Genomic DNA, 25,051 nt, shown 5'->3' with positions numbered 1-25,051 from the left:
GAACTAGAAGGACAAGCACAAGACCAATAGATTTGATTTAATTTGATAGCAGCATGTAGCCTCATATGTTTATTTTACCATAATGTAGAACTCCTAAATGCCTTTTTGCTTCGAGAAATATAACACTGTGCCTTGCGTGAAAGCCTGTTTTTTCAGATGATTGTGTTATCTTGCTCTCCATGGCCGATGTGAGCAAAACATTTAAACAGGTCCAACAGCTCCAAGGCCGCCGGGCCAGATGGAAATACCAAGGCGCGTTCTCAAAACATGCTCAAACCAATCTCTCCTTGTCCCAGTCTGTAATTGTTGGAGGAAATTATGGTTGAAATGACTAATTATGTATACATTCCAATCAGAACTGACTAGTCCAAATGCTATAATGGACTGTACATATGAATTTTATCTCTTGCTCCCATTCCCAATTGTATATAATGTAGTCAGGAGTTTAGTAACAATGAAGGTCTGTTCCTTAGTTCATTCATTTGTACAATCTCCAGGTGGCAGGAACGGACTATCTCCAGACTGTCTAGAATGCTGATTTATACTGACTGACCTTGACTTCAGGCGTGGAGCGAAGGCTCGAGAGCTATAGGGCCTCTCTACTGGTGAAAAGAGATAGAACATTTAGAAAACGCTGACGTCATTTTCAGTTTATAACCTGTGGAAATATGTGTATGTGGCAGTACTCTCTTGTTACCTGACTTTTAAGACTGGTCTCGATCTACTTCATGCATAATTAAAGAACTTACAACTCATTAATGAAATAGAAAGAGTGCGAATTTGGTTTTGGCTACAAAACAAATAGGAATTTAGAAATTCCACTAACAGTAATCCCAACATGTTTCAAGCTGACCACCATTGTCCCTGTTTCCATGGTAACCTGCCTAAATGACTATCGCCCTGTAGCACTCACATCTGTAATTATGAAGTGCTTTGAAAGGCTGGTTATGACACACATCAACATCATCATCCCAGATATTCCTAGACCCACTCCAATTCACATACTGCCCCAACAGAGGATGCAATCTGAATTGTACTTCACACTGCCCTCTCCCACCTGGACATGAGGGGAAATAACTAATGTGAGAATGCTGTTCTTAGACTCAGCGTTCAACACGATAGTCCCCACCAAACTCATCACCAAGCTACGGACCCTGGGTCTGAACCTCTCTCTCTGCAACTGGATGCTGGACTTCCTGATGGGCCGACTTCCAGGTGGTGAGGTTAGGCAACAACGTCTCTCCTACGCTAACCCTCAACAACGTCAGGGGTGTGTGCTGCGACTGCATGGCCACGCATGAATCCAACACTATCATCAAGATTGCTGATGACACAATGGTGGTAGGCCTGATCACCGAAGGTGATGAGACAGCCTACAGGGAGGTCAGAGACTTAGCAGTGTGGTGCCAGGACAACAACTTCTCCCTCAACGTCAATAAGACCAAGGAGCTGATCGTTGACTATAGGAGAAGGAGGGGAGAGCATGCCACCATCGATATCAACAGGGCTGTTGTGGAGCGGGTCAAGAGCTTTAAGTTCCATGACCCTACACACTAACTCACACACACTACATTGTCACTCCCCTTTCAAATCCCACACACATTCACTACATACGCACACTCAAACCAAAACAACACAAACATATACTTTACACACACAAAACCTTTAAACTCATTTGTCTTCTGCTACGCTATTCTTTATTTTACTCTTATCTATCCTGATTCCTAGTCACTTTACCCTGCCTTCATGTACATATCTACCTCAAATACCTTATTATTATCTATCCTGATGCCTAGTCACTTAACCCTGCCTTCATGTACATATCTACCTCTAATACCTTATTATCTATCCTGATGTCTAGTCACTTTACCCTGCCTTCATGTACATATCTACCTCAAATACCTTATTATTATCTATCCTGATGCCTAGTCACTTAACCCTGCCTTCATGTACATATCTACCTCTAATACCTTATTATCTATCCTGATGCCTAGTCACTTTACCCTGCCTTCATGTACATATCTACCTCAAATACCTTATTATTATCTATCCTGATGCCTAGTCACTTTACCCTGCCTTCATGTACATATCTACCTCAAATACCTTATTATCTATCCTGATTCCTAGTCACTTTACCCTGCCTTCATGTACATATCTACCTCAAATACCTTATTATCTATCCTGATTCCTAGTCACTTTACCCTGCCTTCATGTACATATCTACCTCAAATACCTTATTATCTATCCTGATGTCTAGTCACTTTACCCTGCCTTCATGTACATATCTACCTCAAATACCTTATTATCTATCCTGATGTCTAGTCACTTTACCCTGCCTTCATGTACATATCTACCTCAAATACCTTATTATCTATCCTGATGTCTAGTCACTTTACCCTGCCTTCATGTACATATCTACCTCAAATACCTTATTATCTATCCTGATGTCTAGTCACTTTACCCTGCCTTCATGTACATATCTACCTCAAATACCTTATTATCTATCCTGATGTCTAGTCACTTTACCCTGCCTTCATGTACATATCTACCTCAAATAACTTATTATCTATCCTGATGTCTAGTCACTTTACCCTGCCTTCATGTACATATCTACCTCAAATACCTTATTATCTATCCTGATTCCTAGTCACTTTACCCTGCCTTCATGTACATATCTACCTCAAATACCTTATTATCTATCCTGATGTCTAGTCACTTTACCCTGCCTTCATGTACATATCTACCTCAAATACCTTATTATCTATCCTGATGTCTAGTCACTTTACCTTCATGTACATATCTACCTCAAATACCTTATTATCTATCCTGATGCCTAGTCACTTTACCCTGCCTTTATGTACATATCTACCTCAAATACCTTATTATCTATCCTGATTCCTAGTCACTTTACCCTGCCTTCATGTACATATCTACCTCAAATACCTTATTATCTATCCTGATTCCTAGTCACTTTACCCTGCCTTCATGTACATATCAACCTCAAATACCTTATTATCTATCCTGATGTCTAGTCACTTTACCTTCATGTACATATCTACCTCTAATACCTTATCATCTATCCTGATGCCTAGTCACTTTACCCTGCCTTTATGTACATATCTACCTCAAATACCTTATTATTATATATCCTGATGTCCCTTTACCTTGCCTTCATGTACATATCTCCCTCAAATACCTTATTATCTATCCTGATGTCACTTTACCCTGCCTTCATGTACATATCTACCTCAAATACCTTATTATTATCTATCCTGATGTCCAGTCACTTTACCCTGCCTTCATGTACATCTGTGATTATTATTATCTGACCCTGCAGGTCATCTAGGAACATTTGAACATCTTGGCCATGTTCTGTTATAATCTCCACCCGGCACAGCCAGAAGAGGACTGGCCACCCCTCATAGCCTGGTTCCTCTCTAGGTTTCTTCCTAGGTTTTGGCCTTTCTAGGGAGTTTTTCCTAGCCACTGGGCTTCTACACCTGCATTGCTTGCTGTTTGGGGTTTTAGGCTGGGTTTCTGTACAGCATGCTGAGATATCAGCTGATGTACGAAGGGCTATATAAATACATTTGATTTGATCTCTATCTCAAATTCCTCGTACTTCTGCACATTGACCTGGTACTGGGACTTCCTGTATATAGCTCCACATTGATCTGGTACTGGTAACCCCATACGTAGCTCCACATTGATTTATACAGGCGGTACCGGTACTATAGCTTCACATTGATCTGGTACTGGTACCCCCTGTATATAGATCCACATTGATCTGGTACTTCCTGTATATAGCTCCACATTGATCTGGTACTTCCTGTATATAGCTCCACATTGATCTGGTACTTCCTGTATATAGCTCCACATGGATCTGGTACTGGTAGTCCCTGTATATAGCTCCACATTGATCTGGTACCGGTACCCCCTGTAAATAGCTCCACATTGATTTGGTACTTCCTGTATATAGCTCCACATTGACCTGGTACTGGTACCACCTGTATATAGCTCCGCATTAATCATTGATATGTTGGATACACGTCTCCATCGCAACCAAGAATCAACGTTAAAGTATAGGACTAAATCAAATCAAATACATTTTCCAGACAGTTCCCGCTGACTTAGTCTAATACGAAGACACAGTACATCTCTTTCAAATGTTGATATTTGGTTGCGTTGACAACCAAACACAATTCAATATCCAGTTTGTCTACAAATGAATAATTGACAATGTCGGTCTACATCTCAACCCCCCCAAAAAAATGATGACGTGAATTGAAGGACTTAATCTAATCTTAAATGCATTTTAAATAAAGTGCGATTTTGATTTAGTCCTATTCTTTTACATTTAGATTTTTGGTTGAAATGGAGACGTGAATTCAACATTAATGATTAACTTGAAGATTAGATTTGAATTATTACATCAATCAATACTTGAAAGCCTAAACCTCTATGTATTGTCTATTTTTAGTTGAACCCTGGATTGAATTGAAACAAATAGCTGTTGATGCCTTCAGAAAGAATTTAAAGTCCTTTACTTGTTCCACATGTTGTTGTGTTACAGCCTGAATAAACAGCCTGAATAAACAATGGATTCAATTGAGATGTTTTTTTCACTGACTTACACACAATACCCCATAATGTCAAAGTGGAATTATGTTTTTTTTTTTTTTAAATGTTAAAATTAAATGCTGAAATGTCTTGAGTTAAGAAGTATTCAACCCCTTTGTTACAGCAAGCCTAAATACATTCAGGAGTAAACATTTCCTTAACAAGGTCACATAATAAATTGCATGGACTCACTGTGTGCAATAATAATAAATAAATAAATAAAAAAAGAATCGTGGTAAACACCCCACACATACAATTCTCCGTAGGGTCCCTCAGTCAAACAGTGCATTTAAAACACAGATTCTCCCACAAAGACCAGGGAGGTTTACCAATGCCTCACAAAGAAGGGCAACTATTGGTGGATAAATAAAATACATTGAATATCCCTTTGAGCACGGTGAAGTTATTACACTTTGGATGGTGTATCAATAGACCTATTCATTACAAAGATACAGGCGTCCTGCCTAACTCAGCATCTGGTCTCCTATCCAGGGACTCACCAAGACCAACCCTGCTCAGCTTCAGAAGCAAGCTACCAGTGGTATGCTGCTGGCTAAGGTTAAGTTACAATCAGTAGCTGTCTGACTTTATTAGGCAGCTAATTTTCAGACCATAAATTCTATTTGATCAGTTAAGTTGGCTAATGTTGCTCAACATTTATCTGGCTAGCTGGTACTGGTAGTTACAGCTGTAATCACTCTTACAGTACAGCTGTCACTCTTAGAGACTTATCCAGAAAGACTCATAGCTGTAATCACTATTAGAGACTTACCCAGACAGACTCATAGCTGTAATCACTCTTAGAGCCTTACCCAGAAAGACTCATAGCTGTAATCACTCTTAGAGCCTTACCCAGAAAGACTCATAGCTGTAATCACTCTTAGAGCCTTACCCAGACAGACTCACAGCTGTAATCACTATTAGAGACTTACCCAGACAGACTCACAGCTGTAATCACTATTAGAGACTTACCCAGACAGACTCATAGCTGTAATGACTATTAGAGCCTTACCCAGACAGACTCATAGCTGTAATCACTATTAGAGACTTACCCAGACAGACTCACAGCTGTAATCACTCTTAGAGCCTTACCCAGAAAGACTCATAGCTGTAATCACTCTTAGAGCCTTACCCAGACAGACTCATAGCTGTAATCACTATTAGAGACTTACCCAGACAGACTCATAGCTGTAATGACTATTAGAGCCTTACCCAGACAGACTCATAGCTGTAATCACTGCCAAAGATGATTCTAACATTTATTGACTCAATCTATTTTCTAGTGATTTATTTTTATACAAATGCAAAAACAACAACATTACATTACAGTTGAAACAGTCCTTAGGATAGTGGGCCCTTATGGAAACCAGTTCCCTGCTGAGGAGAAAGGTCCACAGTAGAGTAGTAAGGATTGTCTGTGGGTCAGCTGTCTTTCTTCTTGGCCTTGAGGAAGGGCTGGTGTAGCACATCATAGAGACGTCTGGCCTGTAGGACACAGCAAACACACACACCACTCAATAATGCAAGGAGACTAACTAAGGAAAACTGACACTGTTCGAGGATATATTTTCCTAAATTGGTTTGAAATAACCATCAACGTTTGGAAATAATCACACTGAATTATAAAAATTAAAATGTTGGTCATTTTTTTTAATTCAAGGGAACACTATTCCCTCTCTTTCTGTCAAACACCCTCCATCCATCCCTCTACCCATCCCTCCACCCATCCCTCCACCCATCCTTCTACCCATCCCTCTACCCATCCCTCTACCCATCCCCCTACCCATCCCTCCCTCTACCCATCCCTCTACCCCTCCACCCATCCCTCTACCCATCCCTCTACCCCTTTACCCATCCCTCTACCCATCCCTCCACCCCTCTACCCATCCCTCCACTCATCCCTCTACCCCTCCACCCATCCCTCTACCCCTTTACCCATCCCTCCACCCCTCTACCCATCCCTCCATCACTCCACCCATCCTTCCACCCTCTACCCATCCCTCCACCCATCCCTCTACCCATCCCTCTACCCCTCCACCCATCCCTCTACCCCTTTACCCATCCCTCCACCCCTCTACCCATCCCTCCATCACTCCACCCCTCTACCCATCCCTCCACCCCTCCCTCCACCCATCCCTCTACCCCTCCACCCATCCCTCTACCCATCCCTCTACCCATCCCTCCACCCATCCCTCCACCACTCTACCCATCCCTCCACCCCTCCACCCCTCTCTCCACCCCTCTACCCATCCCTCTACCCATCCCTCCACCCATTCCTCTACCCATCCCTCTACCCATCCCTCCACCCCTCTACCCATCCCTCCACCCCTCTACCCATCCCTCCACCCATCCATCCATCCCTCTACCATCCCTCCACCCATCCCTCTACCCATCCCTCCACCCATCCCTCCACCCATCCCTCTACCCATCCCTCCACCCATCCCTCTACCCATCCCTCCACCCATCCCTCTACCCATCCCTCCACCCATCCCTCTACCCATCCCTCTACCCATCCCTCCACCCCTCTACCCATCCCTCCACCCCTCTACCCATCCCTCCACCCCTCTACCCATCCCTCCATCCATCCCTCTACCCATCCCTCCACCCCTCCATCCATCCCTCTACCCATCCCTCCATCCATCCCTCTACTCATCCTTCCTGCTCACCTTCTGGGGTCCCAGTCCAGGACAGAGAACCAGGTCCTCTTTAGTTGCAGTGATGATCCCCTCTAAGGACTGAGAAAAAATACCATCTCTCATCTCAACTCAAGACAATTCATTTGAGTACATCAGCACGGTTCATTTCAATATATAATGAAAGCCTCTTACAGAGAAGGTTGACAGCAGAGTGATCGAGTCAGTCTTGTTGACAGACTTCACAGTGGTCAGACAGTCCGTCACCTGTAAAAACAACACACTGCTAAGATGTTACTGAGTTACAGTTTCTATGAAAGGAAATCAGTCAATTGAAATAAATGAATGAATAAATTCAATTAGGCCCTAATCTGTGTTTGTCACATGACTGGGAATACAGATACACATCTGTCGGTCACAGACACCTTCATAAAAATATAACAATAATAATTCTGAAAACCAGTCAGTATCTGGTGCGACCACCATGTGCCTCATGCCGTGCGACAACTCCTTCACATAGAGTTGATCAGGTTGTTAGTTGTCGTCCCACTCTCCTTGCTGGAATATTGGTGTGAACTGGAACACGCTGTCGAACAAGTCGATCCAGAGCATCCCAAACATAATAAACGGGTGACATGTTTATTTAAAAAAAAAACGGGTGTTATCGGTTATCTCTGCGCATTCAAATTGCCATCGTAAAAAAATGCAATTGTGTTCGTTGTCCGTAGCTTATGTCTGCCCCATACCATAACCCCACCATGGGGCACTCTGTTCACAATCAGTTCGCCCACACAACGCCATACACGCTTGTCTGCAATCTCCCCGCTAAAGATGAAACTGGGATTCATCTGTGAAAAGCCCACTTCTCCAGTGCCCAGCAAAAGTGACGGTCAGAACAAGACCCTGGTGAAGATGACGAGCACACGGATGAGCTTCCCTGAGACGGTTTCTGACAGATTTGTGCAGAAATTCTTTTGTCTGTGCAAACCCAGTTTCATCAGCTGTCCGGGTGGCTGGTCTCATGCGTTTACGCAGGTGAAGAAGCAGGATGTGGAGGTCCTGGGTTGTCGTGGTTACACCTGGTCTGTGGTTGTGAGGCCAGTTGGACGTACTGCCAAATTCTTCGAAACAATGTCGGAGGCGGCTTATGGTAGAGAAATTAACATTCAATTATCTGGCAACGGCTCTGGTGGACATTTAGTAAATCTATAGAGCACCTTTAGTAAATCTGCATTCTCTGTGAGAGCTTCCCATGTCTGGAATACACTGCCATCAGACACACATAACAGCACCACATATCACACTTTCACAAAATGCTTGAAGACATGGCTAAAGGTAAATCAGATTTGTGAACATGGTCCCTAGCTGTGTGTTGCCGCTTTCCATGTTGTCTGTTGTCTGTAGCTTGTGAGGTGTGGAAACACTTTGTTGCTTTTATGAATTTTGTCTTGCTGCTTTTTGTTTTATGTTGCTCTGTCTGTATGCTATGTCTTGCTTGTCCTATGTTGCTCTGTCTGTATGCTATGTCTTGCTTGTCCTATGTTGCTATGTCTTGCTTGTTCTATGTTGCTATTGTCTATATTGAAATTGTTTTTAATAACCTGCCCAGGGACTGAGGTTGAAAATTAGCCGGCTGGCTAAAACCGGCACTTTTACTGAAACGTTGATTAATGTGCACGGTCCCTGTAAAAATAAAAAATAAACTCAAACATTCCTGCAGTCAGCATGCCAATTGCACAATCCCTTAAAACATCTATTGTGTTGTGTGACAAAACTGCACATTTTAAAGTGGCCTTTTATTGTCCCCCAGCACAAGGTGCACCTGTGTTATAATCATGCTGTCTACTCAGCTTCTTGATATGCCACACCTGTCAGGTAGGTAGATGGATTATCTTGGCAAAGGAGAAAATATCACTGACAGGGGATGTAAACACGTTTGTGCACAACATTGAGGAGAAATGCGATTTTTGTGCATAAGGAACATTTCTGGGATATTTTACTTCAGCTCATGAAACTGGGACCAACACTTTACATTTTGCGTTTATATTTTTTGTTCAATGTATTAATATGACTGTTGGTTATTGCCCATAATGGTTCAGACCTTCGACAGGTAGTCTTTCTCCACATGTTCCTTCAGCAGATCAGCTGGTTTCTTCTCATAGGACTTGTACGTCTCCAGGTAACGCCCCGCCTCCTCTGGACTGTTAAGAAAAACAAGTTCCAACTTAGAATCTTCACTCTCAAACATTGTCATTACATAGTAAGGAATGGAGAGGGTTACCTCCATGCCAAGGGTGAGAGGGTTACCTCCATGCCAAGGGTGAGAGGGTTACCTCCATGCCAGGGGTGAGAGGGTTACCTCCAGGCCAGGGGTGAGAGGGTTACCGGCAGGCCAGGGGTGAGAGGGTTACCTCCAGGCCAGGGGTGAGAGGGTTATCTCCAGGGGTGAGAGGGTTATCTCCAGGGGTGAGAGGGTTACCTCCAGGGGTGAGAGGGTTACCTCCAGGCCAGCGGTGAGAGGGTTACCTCCAGGCCAGGGGTGAGAGGGTTACCACCAGGCCAGGGGTCAGAGGGTACCTCCAGGGGTGAGAGGGTTATCTCCAGGGGTGAGAGGGTTATCTCCAGGCCAGGGGTGAGAGGGTTACCTCCAGGCCAGGGGTGAGAGGGTTACCTCCAGGCCAGGGGTGAGAGGGTTACCTCCAGGCCAGGGGTGAGAGGGTTACCTCCAGGCCAGGGGTGAGAGGGTTACCTCCAGGCCAGGGGTGAGAGGGTTACCCTCAGGCCAGGGGTGAGAGGGTTACCCTCAGGCCAGGGGTGAGAGGGTTACCCCCAGGCCAGGGGTGACAGGGTTACCCCCAGGCCAGGGGTGAGAGGGTTACCTCCAGGCCAGGGGTGACAGGGTTACCCCCAGGCCAGGGGTGAGAGGGTTACCTCCAGGCCAGGGGTGAGATGGTTATCTCCAGGGGTGAGAGGGTTATCTCCAGGGGTGAGAGGGTTACCTCCAGGGGTGAGAGGGTTACCTCCAGGCCAGCGGTGAGAGGGTTACCTCCAGGCCAGGGGTGAGAGGGTTACCACCAGGCCAGGGGTCAGAGGGTACCTCCAGGGGTGAGAGGGTTATCTCCAGGGGTGAGAGGGTTATCTCCAGGCCAGGGGTGAGAGGGTTACCTCCAGGCCAGGGGTGAGAGGGTTACCTCCAGGCCAGGGGTGAGAGGGTTACCTCCAGGCCAGGGGTGAGAGGGTTACCTCCAGGCCAGGGGTGAGAGGGTTACCTCCAGGCCAGGGGTGAGAGGGTTACCCTCAGGCCAGGGGTGAGAGGGTTACCCTCAGGCCAGGGGTGAGAGGGTTACCCCCAGGCCAGGGGTGACAGGGTTACCCCCAGGCCAGGGGTGAGAGGGTTACCTCCAGGCCAGGGGTGACAGGGTTACCCCCAGGCCAGGGGTGAGAGGGTTACCTCCAGGCCAGGGGTGAGATGGTTACCGCCAGGCCAGGGGTGAGAGGGTTACCTCCAGGCCAGGGGTGAGAGGGTTACCTCCAGGCCAGGGGTGAGAGGGTTACCTCCAGGCCAGGGGTGAGAGGGTTACCTCCAGGCCAGGGGTGAGAGGGTTACCTCCAGGCCAGGGGTGAGAGGGTTACCTCCAGGCCAGGAGTGAGAGGGTTAACTCCAGGCCAGGGGTGAGAGGGTTAACTCCAGGCCAGGGGTGAGAGGGTTACCTCCAGGCCAGGGGTGAGAGGGTTACCTCCAGGCCAGGATGAGAGTGCAGTCAGCCAAGATGCAGATACGAGCCAGCTCTTTCAGAGAATGGTGAGGGTCTTTCTGCAAAACACCACCAGGGAGAGTGGGGAGAGGGTGGGGAAGGGAGAGGGTGGGGTATTAGGCAAATCTGCAATGTGTCAACTGAAAAATGATCAGTATAAAAGTACTTTTACACTATAATCATGACCTCTAATTAAATTCTCACCACATCAACTAACACCAGTAGAACCCTGAGGGTGAAGGTCTGGCCCAACAGTTTGAGACGGTCGTGGATGTAGTTGGGGTTGAGGTTGTGGTACCTCAGACTGCCGGTCCAACAAGGAGCAAGAACAGTACAACGGAGACAACACCAACAGGCCAGGACAACACCAACAGGCCAGGTCAACACCAACAAGCGCGAACACAAATACAAGAGGGGGATACTATGAGAACCTCTTCCATTAGAACATGACTAGCAAATGTCACCATTGTTTGTTCCAGAGAAGCCGTTACATAGCATAGCATAGCATAACATAGCATAGCATAACATAGCATAGCATAGCATAACATAGCATAGCAACATTTACGTGAAGGTGTAAAGGTTCACAGAATAAAACAACAAGAAAAGAACAGAAGTGGCTAGCGGCTACTCACTAACTAGGTGAGAATGTATAACAGGTTTCAGTGGAACAGAAAATGCCACATCACACACACACACACGGTAACAATTCCATAAAGCATGTATTGCACACACACAGAGACCTGAGGAAGAGAGCGCAGGTCGTCTGTCCCAGGACATAGTCGGGGACCACGTCTCCAAACTCCCAAGGCACACTCCTCACAAATTTCAGAATGGGGTTTCCTCTCTGCACAATAACAACCAAGGTGTGGAGATTAATTAGTAAGACAACACTTCAAAGCTTTCCTCAGTTATTGGTAAAGGTCTCTCTGAACAAAGACATTAAACTAAATTATTATGTTGGTAAGACTGTTACATCCATCACTCTTACCTGTCTGGGGCTGACTATGATACTATTACCAGACCCCACTGGTTTAGGATGACCTAGGATGTTGCTGCCCTCTGACCCTTGACTCTCCCCCTGCTTCTGCTCAGTCCCAGCCCTCTGCCCCTCCTCTCCCTGTGTAACCCCTGGTGGTCCACCAGACCCCGGATCCTTTGTCCCCTGGGCCCGAGGCCTCTCACACCCCACAGAGGATGACGACGTCACATCAGGCCCACCTTGTGCTCCTTGACTGGGACCCTGCTTCAAACTACCAGTCTCTGTATCTATCCCTGTCCCCGTTCCTGCAGCCACCCTGGACGGAGCTGAGGGGACTTGCTGAGGTGCATGGCTTTTGCTCTGGACAATGAACTCTGCGTAGGATAGTGGTTGGCCAGCAGACGACGGGGGTGCAGGCTGAGCTTTGGTCTCAGAGGTGGTTGATGATGATGATGATGATGCACTCTGGCCTGCCTTAGAGGGCTGGAACAGGGGTTTCACCTGCAAGAGAACCCAGGTGGGTGGCTTTTTTAACCATGTGCCCATGCAGTTCTCCAACATGTGACATTGGCAATGTGTATTACAACGCTCTACAATCAAAGCCACGATGGAAAGTTACGAATATTGTATAGAGGTCCAAAACCCTACAACGGAAAACTGTATTTTTCAACCACTAGCTAGCTACCTTCAACCTTCCTTGTAGGTGTAACTACAATATCAATTAACGTTACGTCTTAGTAATTTAGCGAGCTGACTTTTCTTTACTAATGTCAAAAAGACTAGAGGTTTGAGGGACTGGTGGTCTGTCTGCAACCAAATAAAACAATCTGGACAGAAAATAGACCCGTTTCCAGAGTGTTTCAGCTTCGGTCAGCACTACTAACTTAGCTAGATCGCTAACAAGACTAGGATAGTCCCTTTTTTGTACTTTAACCATTTGTACATCGTTATAACACTGTATATATATATACACCGAATTACATTTGTAATGTCTTTGTTCTTTTGGAACTTCTGTGATGTTTCCTGTACATTTGTATTGTTTATTTCACTTGTGTATATTCACTTCACTTGTTTTGGCAATGTTAACATATGTTTCCCATGCCTATAAAGCCCCTCTGAAATGAATAGTTAGTTAGCCTACACCGTTGAAACATAACTGGTGATTAACTAACTCATTCATTAGCGATTCACTTACTGGGGCTCTTTCTTTTGTGAAGGCAGAGTCGTCTAGGTTGATATTAAACCTCTTTTTTTCCATATTTGAATCAAATACATGCCTCTTAACTATCCATACAGCTAACTGTCGCTCTGGTTCTGACGTCCACTGCGGAGCGTCGAAAATGTCAACCAGGCATGACTTTCCGCTGTTGATCAAAGAGTAATCGATTCCACTACCGGTATTTCCATTATCTGTCAGCAGAGGACGCAAGAGTTCCACATCAGGAATAGGGTTCGTCGACCTGAACGCATTTCTGATGGTGTGTTTTGAACATTGTCAGAGCATTGCAACCCCAACCTCCGAAAGTTCTTTTTTTAAAGAAGGAAAAGTGACTGGAGGAAAATCCCTTGAGAAACGACAGCTAAGTGTGCCAACATCTTCAATTGTAGGCTACTAAGGAAAGAGACAGACACAAAAGCTGTATGGTTCCTTTGCTGAGGGATAATGAAGTGGAGCCCCATGGCTGTCGCTCTGTGGGGTGTGAAACCTCAAGACGCAGGAGTCAGTCACAGGCAGGAGCAAGCAGCACAGGGTGGTGGTTGACTTTGAGATGGTAGGCCTATGAAACTGTGCATGATCTTCCAATTTTACTCATCACTATTTTGTGGTCGGCCCAAAAATGAATGTTCGTAATCAATTAATTTTATTTTTTATTTTAATTCATTTTATTTAACCAGGTAGGCTAGATGAGAACAAGTTCTCATTTGCAACTGTGACCTGGCCAAGATAAAGCAAAGCAGTTTGACACATAGAACAACAACAGAGTTACACATGGAGTAAACAAACACACAGTCAATAATACAGTAGAAAAATCGACATACAGTGTGTGCAAATGAGGTAATAACAATGAGACAGTCAGTGCCTATTAATGAGTATAGGCTATGGTGTAATGCTTGTGAATATAGCCTTTTTTTGTGTATGGTACCGGTCCAAAACAAACTATTAATCAGTGACACTAGCCACATGCCTGTACGTGCACAGATAGGTGCTCTACCTGTGTAGAGCACATTCCCCTTTGCCTTTACTGTGCCCTTTTAGGTGGTGGTAGAATACCAAGAGTGTGCAAAGCTGTCTTCAAGGCAAAGGGTGGCTACTTTGAAGAATTTCAAATAGAAAATATATTTGTTTAACACTTTTTTTGGTTACTACATGATTCCATATGTGTTATTTCATAGTTTTGATGTCTTCACGATTATTCTACAATGTAGAAAATAGTAAAAAAAAAAAAAAAAGAAAGAAAAACCCTTAAATGAGTAGGTGTGTCCAAACTTTTGACTGGCACTGTATATAATATACTTTTTTTTGTCGTAGTTGTTCTGTCCTTAAATTCTCATCTACGCTTCAGAACCAAAAAGTTGCTTGTCTTGATTGTTGACCAGTCATCAGCACTGGCGTGCAAAGGCGTGCGTGCACATCCAGATTACTGACAATAAATCATGTGTTTATTAATTTCCTCCCGTTTTGCCTGGCACAAAAACAGAGTAGGCTTAAGTTTATCGTCCACATAAAATACAGTTTAGCATTTTACTACTGACTCCTTTTAGCCAGAACAATAGTCAACCTGGCGATTCGATTGAACCATTTTTATTATTCAAATAGTCCTAGTGTGGGTGGCAACTAATTGTTTGTATAAAGATTAAACGGCTGTAACATCGCACTGCCTTCAATATTATGGAATGAAGATGTAACATATTCAGGCTCATTTATTACGATATAAAGAACAGTTCTACCCGGCTGGCGACGAGTACTCTGCAGGCAGGGTGCCTTCCAACGCGACGGTGCGGTGCAGACAGAGCGTCCTTTCCATCCGATCCTGAAACTCCACTACAAGTAGGTTGGCAGTGGCGGGAAAAGTACCCAATTGTCATACTTGAGTAAAAGTATAGATACCTTTAATAGAAAATGACTCTGGTGGTAAAAGTGAAAGTTGTCCAGTAAAATACTACTTGAGTAAAAGTCTAAAAGTATTCTGGTTTGAAATATACTTAAGTATCGTAGGTCAATAGTAATTGTTAAAATATACTTATTTATCAAAAAAAAAACGTGTTAATAATTTCAAATTCCTTATATTAACCAGACAGCATCATTGTCTTGTTTATTTTAATTTATGGATAGCCAGGGGAACACTCCTACACTCATACATCATTTACAGATAGCCAGGGGAACACACCAACACTCAGACATCATTTACAGATAGCCAGGGGAACACTCCTACACTCAGACATCATTTACAGATAGCCAGGGGAACACTCCAACACTCAGACATCATTTACAGATAGCCAGGGGAACACACCAACACTCAGACATCATTTACAGATAGCCAGGGGAACACTCCAACACTCAGACATCATTTACAGATAGCCAGGGGAACACACCAACACTCAGACATCATTTACAGATAGCATCATTTACAGATAGCCAGGGGAACACACCAACACTCAGACATCATTTACAGATAGCCAGGGGCACACTCCAACACTCAGACATCATTTACAGATAGCCAGGGGAACACTCCTACACTCAGACATTATTTACAGATAGCCAGGGGAACACTCCTACACTCAGACATTATTTACAGATAGCCAGGGGAACACTCCTACACTCAGACATTATTTACAGATAGCTAGGGGCACACTCCAACACTCAGGCATCATTTACAGATAGGAAGGGGAACACACCAACACTCAGACATTATTTACAGATAGCTAGGGGCACACTCCAACACTCAGACATCATTTACAGATAGCCAGGGGAACACTACTACACTCAGACATTATTTACAGATAGCCAGGGGAACACTCCTACACTCAGACATTATTTACAGATAGCCAGGGGAACACTCCTACACTCAGACATCATTTACAGATAGCCAGGGGAACACTCCTACACTCAGACACTATTTACAGATAGCCAGGGACACACTCCAACACTCAGACATAATTTACAGATAGCCAGGGGAACACTCCTACACTAGGACATTATTTACAGATAGCCAGGGGCACACTCCAACACTCAGACATCATTTACAGATAGCCAGGGGAACACTCCTACACTCAGACATTATTTACAGATAGCCAGGGGAACACTCCTACACTCAGACATTATTTACAGATAGCCAGGGGAACACGCCAACACTCAGACATCATTTACAGATAGCCAGGGGAACACGCCAACACTCAGACATAATTTACAGATAGCCAGGGGAACACTCCTACACTAGGACATTATTTACAGATAGCCAGGGGCACACTCCAACACTCAGATATCATTTACAGATAGCCAGGGGCACACTCCAACACTAAGACATAATTTACAGATAGCCAGGGGCACACTCCTACACTCAGACATTATTTACAGATAGCCAGGGGCACACTCCAACACTAAGACATAATTTACAGATAGCCAGGGGCACACTCCTACACTCAGACATCATTTACAGATAGCCTGGGGAACACTCCTACACTCAGACATTATTTACAGATAGCCAGGGGAACACTCCTACACTCAGACATTATTTACAGATAGCCAGGGGAACACTCCTACACTCAGACATTATTTACAGATAGCTAGGGGCACACTCCAACACTCAGACATCATTTACAGATAGGAAGGGGAACACACCAACACTCAGACATTATTTACAGATAGCTAGGGGCACACTCCAACACTCAGACATCATTTACAGATAGCCAGGGGAACACTACTACACTCAGACATTATTTACAGATAGCCAGGGGAACACTCCTACACTCAGACATTATTTACAGATAGCCAGGGGAACACTCCTACACTCAGACATCATTTACAGATAGCCAGGGGAACACTCCTACACTCAGACACTATTTACAGATAGCCAGGGACACACTCCAACACTCAGACATAATTTACAGATAGCCAGGGGAACACTCCTACACTAGGACATTATTTACAGATAGCCAGGGGCACACTCCAACACTCAGACATCATTTACAGATAGCCAGGGGAACACTCCTACACTCAGACATTATTTACAGATAGCCAGGGGCACACTCCAACACTCAGATATCATTTAAGACCACATCATTTACAGATAGCCGGGGGCACTCTAACACTCAGACATTATTTACAGATAGCCAGGGGCACACTCCTACACTCAGACATTATTTACAGATAGCCAGGGGAACACTCCTACACTCAGACATTATTTACAGATAGCCAGGGGAACACTCCTACACTCAGACATTATTTACAGATAGCTAGGGGCACACTCCAACACTCAGACATCATTTACAGATAGGAAGGGGAACACACCAACACTCAGACATTATTTACAGATAGCTAGGGGCACACTCCAACACTCAGACATCATTTACAGATAGCCAGGGGAACACTACTACACTCAGACATTATTTACAGATAGCCAGGGAACACTCCTACACTCAGATAGCCAGGGGCAACATCATTTACAGATAGCCAGGGGCACACTAACACTCAGACATCATTTACACTCATTTACAGATAGCCAGGGGCACACTCCAACACTCAGACATCATTTACAGATAGCCAGGGCACTCAAACATGTTTACAGATAGCCAGCGGGACACTCTAACAATCAGACATCATTTACAGATAGCCAGGGGCACTCTAACACTCAGACATCATTTACAGATAGACAGGGGCACTCTAACACTCAGACATTATTTACAGATAGCCAGGGGCACACTCCAACACTCAGACATAATTTACACATAGACAGGGGCACACGCCAACACTCAGACATAATTTACAGATAGCCAGGGACACACTCCAACACTCAGACATTATTTACAGATAGCCAGGGGAACACTCCTACACTCAGACATAATTTACAGATAGCTAGGGACACACTCCAACACTCAGACATCATTTACAGGTAGCCAGGGGAACACTCCTACACTCAGACATTATTTACAGATAGCCAGGGGCACACTCCAACACTCAGACATCATTTACAGATAGCCAGGGGCACTCAAACATGTTTACAGATAGCCAGCGGGACACTCTAACAATCAGACATCATTTACAGATAGCCGGGGGCACTCTAACACTCAGACATTATTTACAGATAGCCAGGGGCACACTCCAACACTCAGACATAATTTACACATAGACAGGGGCACACGCCAACACTCAGACATAATTTACAGATAGCCAGGGACACACTCCAACACTCAGACATTATTTACAGATAGCCAGGGGCACACTCCAACACTCAGACATAATTTACAGATAGCCAGGGACACACTCCAACACTCAGACATTATTTACAGATAGCCAGGGGCACACTCCAACACTCAGACATCATTTACAGATAGCCAGGGGCACTCTAACACTCAGACATCATTTACAGATAGCCAGGGGCACACTCCAACACTCAGACATCATTTACAGATAGCCAGGGGCACTCTAACATCATTCACTCAGACATCATTTACAGATAGCCAGGGGCACTCTAACACTCAGACATCATTTACAGATAGCCAGGGGCACACTCCAACACTCAGACATCATTTACAGATAGCCAGGGGCACACTCCAACACTCAGACATCATTTACAGATAGCCAGGGGAACACTCCAACACTCAGACACATCATTTACAGATAGCCAGGGGCACACTCAGACATCATTTACAGATAGCCAGGGGCACACTCCAACACTCAGACATCATTTACAGATAGCCAGGGACACACTCCAACACTCAGACATCATTTACAGATAGCCAGGGGAACACTCCTGCACTCAGACATCATTTACAGATAGCCAGGGACACACTCCAACACTCAGACATCATTTACAGATAGCCAGGGGCACACTCCAACACTCAGACATAATTTACAGATAGCCAGGGGCACTCAGACATCATTTACAGATAGCCAGGGGCACGCTCCAACACTCAGACATCATTTACAGATAGCCAGGGGCACACTCTAACACTCAGACATCATTTACAGATAGCCAGGGGCACACTCTAACACTCAGACATCATTTACAGATAGCCAGGGGCACTCTAACACTCAGACATCATTTACAGATAGCCAGGGGCACGCTCCAACACTCAGACATCATTTACAAATGAAGCATGTGTGTTTCGTGAATACGTCAGATCAAAATCAAATCAAATCAAATGTATTTGTCACATACACATGGTTAGCAGATGTTAATGCGAGTGTAGAGGCAGTAGGGATGACCAGGGATGTTCTCTTGATAATTGTGTGAATTTGACCATTGTCCTGTCCTGCTAAGCATTCAAAATGTAACAAGTACTTTTTGGGTGTCAGGGAAAATGTATGGAGTAAAAAGTATATCATTTTCTTTAGGAATGTAATGTGCCGTAAAAGTAAAAAATTTCAAAAAATATGAACAGCAAAGTAATGTTCAGATACCCCCCAAAACGACTTAAGTAGCACTTTCTTAAGTAGTACATGTTTGATATTTTACTTAAGTACTTTATATATATATATGTGAGCCGGTATGAGTTTGCTTGCTCTGGACTAAGGAGAAGTGTCATGATATCCCTATTTGAAATAGTCCGCAAACATGAATAACTTTCAGCTCCAAATGCAGGTGTAAAACGTTGTTTTTTTTCTTCCTGTAGCCTACTGTATGTTGCATTTAAAAAAACATATTAACCATTTATGGCTGTAATGACAGGTGAATGTTCGTGTGTGCAGACATGTGCGTGGGTGGGTGGGTGGGTGTGTGGGTGGGTGGGTGGGTGGGTGCTTGAGTGGGTGTGTGGGTGGGTGGGTGGGTGGGTGCTTGAGTGGGTGTGTGGGTGGGTGCTTGAGTGGGTGTGTGGGTGGGTGGGTGCTTGAGTGGGTGTGTGGGTGGGTGCGTGGGTGGGTGGGTGGTTGGTTGCTTGCGTGGGTGTGTGTGTGGGTTTGTGGGTGTGTGGGTGGGTGCTTGCGTGGGTGGGTGGGTGGGTGCTTGCGTGGGTGTGTGGGTGGGTGCGTGGGTTAGGGTTAGGGTTAGGCTTATGGTTAGGCTTTGTAGACCTACAATTCCTTTTCTGAGGGTCGCAGGTTCAAAGTTTGAAAACCACTGGGATGCATGTTAGTGGAAACCAATGGAGTTGTGTTGGATATAGTCATGGTAGGATACAGTATTTATTACAATCTTCTATTGTTGGCTGGAGTTGTGCTGGTCATTGTTAATAAGGGAAGCGTTTAATCATAATAGTTTAAAAAAATACTCATCAGATTGTGCTGCTTTCCCCTCTTGTAATAATTGCTCAACAAGTCTGTGACCTTGGTTGTGGGCAAAACAATTTATTGTTGACAGGCAATAAACAGGCCAATAGTGGCGGAGTAATTACGATTTAGCAACACTGAAGTGAAAGATGTGCAGATGAAGATGTGCATGTAGAAATACTGGTGTGCAAAAGAGCAAAATGTAAATAAAAACAATATGGGGATGAGGTAGGTAGTTGGGTGGGCTATTTACAGATGGGCTGTGTACAGCTGCAGCGATCGGTAAGCTACTCAGATAGGTGATGCTTAAAGTTAATGAGGGAGATATAAGTCTCCAACTTCAGAATTTTGCAATTCGTTCCAGTCATTGGCAGCAGAGAACTGGAAGGAAAGGCCGCCAAAGTGGGTGTTGGCTTTGTGGATGACCAGTGAGATATACCTGATGGAGCACATGCTACGGGTGGGTGTTATTATGGTGACCAGTGAGCTGAGATAAAGCGGAGCTTTACCTAGCAAAGACTTATAGATGACCTGGAGAAAGTGGGTCTGGCGACGAATATGTAGTGAAGGCCAGCCAACGAGAGCATACAGGTTGCAGTGGTTGCAGTGGTGGGTGGTATATGGGGCTTTGGTGACAAAACGGATGGCACTGTAATAGACTGTATCCAGTTTGTTGAGTAGAGTGTTGGAGGCTATTTTGTAAATAACATCGCTGAAGTCGAGGATCGGTAGGATAGTCAGTTTTACGAGGGTATGTTTGGCAGCATGAGTGAAGGATGCTTTGTTGCAAAATAGGAAGCCAATTCTACATTTAATTTTGGATTGGAGATGTTTAATGTGAGTCTGGAAGGAGAGTATACAGTCAGAACTGTCCAGAGTAGTGATGCTGGACGGACAGGCATGTGCGGGCAGCGATCGGTTGAAGAGCATGCATTTAGTTTTACTTGCATTTAAGAGCAGTTGGAGGCCACAGAAGGAGAGTTGTATGGCATTGAAGCTCGTTGGAGGTTGGTTAACACAGTGTCCAAAGAAGGACCAGATGTATACAGAATGGTGTCGTCTATGGTGTCGTCTACGTAGAGGTGGATCAGAGAATCACCAGCAGCAAGAGCGACATCATTGATGTATACAGAGAAAAGAGTCAGCCCGAGAATTGAACCCCTTTGCACTCCCATAGAGACTGCCAGAGGTCCAGACAACAGGCCCTCCGATTTGACACACTGAGACGCACTGAGAAACCAAGGCTGTTGAGTCTGCCGATAAGAATGTGGTGATTGACAGAGTCAACAGCCTTGGCCAGGTTGATGAATACAGCTGCAAGGTATTGTCTCTTTTCGATGGTGGTTATGATATTGTTTAGGACCTTGAGGGTGGCTGAGGTGCACCCGTGACCAGATCGCAAAGCATATTGCATAGTGGAGAGGATACGATGGGATTCGAAATGGTCGGTGATCTATTTGTTAACTTGGCTTTCGAAGACCTTAGAAAGGCAGGGCAGGATGGATATAGGTCTGTAAGAGTTTGGGTCTGGAGTGTCTCCCCCTTTGAAGAGGGGGATGAGCGAGGCAGCTTTCCAATCTTTGGGGATCTCAGATGATATGAAAGAGAGGTTGAACAGGCTAGTAATAGGGGTTGGAACAATTGCGGTGGATAATTTTAGAAAGAGATTGTCCAGATTGTCTAGCCAGGCTGATTTGTAGGGGTCCAGATTTTGCAGCTCTTTTAGAACATCAGCTATCTGGATTTGGGTGAAGGAGAAATGGAGGAGGCTTGGGCAAGTTGCTGTGGGGGGTGCAGGGCTGTTGACTGGGGTAGGGGTAGCTAGCCAGCCGTAGAAGAATGCTTGTTGAAATTCTAAATTTTTGTGGATTTATCGGTGGTAACAGTGTTTCCTAGCCTCAGAGCAGTGGGCAGCTAGGAGGAGGTGCTCTTATTCTCCATGGACTTTACAGTTTTCCAGAACTTTTTGGAGTTTGTGCTACACGATGCACATTTCTGTTTGAAAAAGCTTTCCTAACTTCCCTGAAAAATTGCATATCACGGTGACTATTCGATGCTAATGCAGTAGGCCACAGGATGTTTTTGTGCTGGCCAAGGGCAGTCAGGTCTAGAGTGAACCAAGGGCTATATCTGTAATTTTTTTGAGAGGGGCATGCTTATTTAAGATGGTTAGGAAGGCATTTAAAAAAAATAACCAGGCATCCACTATTGATGGGATGAGGTCAATATCCTTCCAGGATACCCGGGCCAGGTCGATTAGAAAGGCCTGCTCGCTGAAGGGTTTTAGGGAGCGTTTGACAGTGATGAGGGGTGGTCGTTTGACCACAGACCCATTACGGACGCATGCAATGAGGCAGTGATCGCTGAGATCCTGGTTGAAGTCAGCAGAGGTGTATTTGGAAGGCAAGTTGGTCAGGATGATATCTATGAGGGTGCCCGTGTTTACGGATTTAGGGTTGTAGGTTCATTGATAATTTGTGTGCGATTGATGGCATCTAGCTTAGATTGTAGGTCGTCCGGGGTGTTAAGTATGTCCCTCTTTAGGTCACCTAACAGTGCAAGCTCTGAAGATAGATGGGGGAAATCAATTCACATATGGTGTCCGGGCACAGCTGGGGGCAGTAGGTGGGCTATAGAAAGCGGCAACGGTGAGAGACTTGTTTCCGGAAAGGTGGATTTTTAAAGTAGAAGCTCGAATTGTTTGGGTACAGACCTGGATAGTAAGACATAACTCTGTAGGCTATCTCTGCAGTAGATTGCAACTCCTCCCCCGTTGGCAGTTCTATCTTGTCTGAAAATGTTATAGTTAGGGATGGAAATGTCAGGATTTTTGGTGTCCTTCCTGAGCCAGGATTCAGACATGGCTAGGACATCCGGGTTGGCAGAGTGTGCTAAAGCAGTGAATAAAACCAACTTAGGGAGGAGGCTTCTAATGTTAACATGCATGAAACCAAGGCAGAAGTCAACAAATGAGAGCATCTGGGGAATGGGAGTGGCTAGCTCCAGGTTAATTGGTGCTTGCTTCGGGATAGAGACGTTATCCAGGAGTAGCCACTCGGGTGGCAGCTAGCTAGCTGTGATGATCCAGGTGGAAAGGTTCAGAGCTTGTGGTAGGAATCCTGAGATGTGGAGAAAAAGAAGTCCGGTATGCTCTGGGTTGAATCGCGCTGTGCAGACTGGCAGGAGTTGCCCGAGCTAAAGGTTGGCTCATCACCGCTAGCAGTGGCTAGCTGACGACTAGCTAGTAGCTAGTTAACTGGCTAGCTTCTGTTGAGGGTTCCGGTTCTAAAGTAAAGAAAATAGCAGAGCCATATGACATTGGGTGGGGCGGGTTGAGGTTAAAAAAATATTTAAAAAATATATACGCAGAAAATGCGAAGAAAAAATATATATACACGGGACACGAAAACGAAAACAAAGGCGCCTGACTGCTACGTCATAAAATAATGTCTTTGAATATATTCCAACTGAGAATCTGTGGTATGACAAAGATTGCTGACAAGCGGAACCCATCCAACTTGAAGGAGCTGGAGCAGTTTTGCCTGTATAGCTTGCACTGAGCCTGCATAACCACAGGTGAATACTATATAGACTGCACTGAGCCTGGATAACCACAGGTGAATACTATATAGACTGCAAAAACCACAGGTGAATACTATATAGACTGCACTGAGCCTGGATAACCACAGGTGAATACTATATAGACTGCACTGAGCCTGGATAACCACAGGTGAATACTATATAGACTGCACTGAGCCTGGATAACCACAGGTGAATACTATATAGACTGCACTGAGCCTGGATAACCACAGGTGAATACTATATAGACTGGAGCCTGGATAACCACAGGTGAATACTATATAGACTGCACTGAGCCTGGATAACCACAGGTGACTAAGAGCCTGGATACCACAGGTGAATACTATATAGACTGCACTGAGCCTGGATAACCACAGAAACTGAGCCTGCATAACCACAGGTGAATACAAAGACTGCTACCTGGATAACCACAGGTGACTGCACTGAGCCTGCATAACCACAGGTGAACTGCACTGAGCCTGGATAACCACAGGTGAATACTATATAGAATGTCTTGAATACTATATAGACTGCACTGAGCCTGGATAACCACAGGTGATGGCCTGGATAACTGCCCTGCATAACCACAGGTGAGACCTGCACTGAGCCTCCTGCATAACCACAGGTGAATACTATATAGACTGCACTGAGCCTGGATAACCACAGGTGAATACCAATTAAGAATCTGTGCACTGAGCCTATGGTGACTATAAAGATTGCTGTACTGAGCCAGGTGAATACGGCACTACCTATCCAACTTGAAGGAGCTGCAGCAGTTTTGCCTGTATAGCTTGCACTGAGCCTGCATAACCACAGGTGAATACTATATAGACTGCACTGAGCCTGGATAACCACAGGTGAATACTATATAGACTGCACTGAGCCTCGATGACCCCTGGCGTATACGAAATAGCCTGTATGACCTTGCACTGAGCCTGGATGACCCCTGGTGTACACTATATAGACTGCACTGAGCCTGCACTGAGCCTGGATGAACCCTGATGTATACCATATAGCCTGCACTGACCCTGGATGACCCCTGGTGTATACTATAGAG

The 25,051-nt window shown here is 44.9% G+C and overlaps 1 protein-coding gene across 1 annotated transcript; it reads right to left on the bottom strand.

Annotated features, from left to right (window-relative positions):
* Nucleotides 1-5,891: 5,891 nt before the first annotated feature.
* On the bottom strand, nucleotides 5,892-13,397 carry LOC139380349 (excision repair cross-complementation group 1). Its single transcript, XM_071122963.1, has 9 exons — nucleotides 13,183-13,397; nucleotides 11,997-12,488; nucleotides 11,749-11,852; nucleotides 11,213-11,312; nucleotides 10,991-11,067; nucleotides 9,355-9,454; nucleotides 7,449-7,520; nucleotides 7,287-7,355; nucleotides 5,892-6,105 (listed from the first exon to the last, which is right to left on the bottom strand). Exons 1-9 carry the CDS (start codon nucleotides 13,243-13,245, stop codon nucleotides 6,043-6,045), a joined length of 1,140 nt encoding a protein of 379 aa, XP_070979064.1. The 5' UTR covers nucleotides 13,246-13,397; the 3' UTR covers nucleotides 5,892-6,042.
* Between the last annotated feature and the right edge of the window lie 11,654 nt (nucleotides 13,398-25,051).

The sequence above is a fragment of the Oncorhynchus clarkii genome, chromosome 22 (genome assembly GCF_045791955.1).
Source record: "Oncorhynchus clarkii lewisi isolate Uvic-CL-2024 chromosome 22, UVic_Ocla_1.0, whole genome shotgun sequence".
Taxonomy (NCBI): Eukaryota; Metazoa; Chordata; class Actinopteri; order Salmoniformes; family Salmonidae; genus Oncorhynchus; species Oncorhynchus clarkii.
The sequence above is the reverse complement of the archived record's forward strand: the minus strand, read 5'-3'. Positions and strand labels throughout refer to the sequence as shown.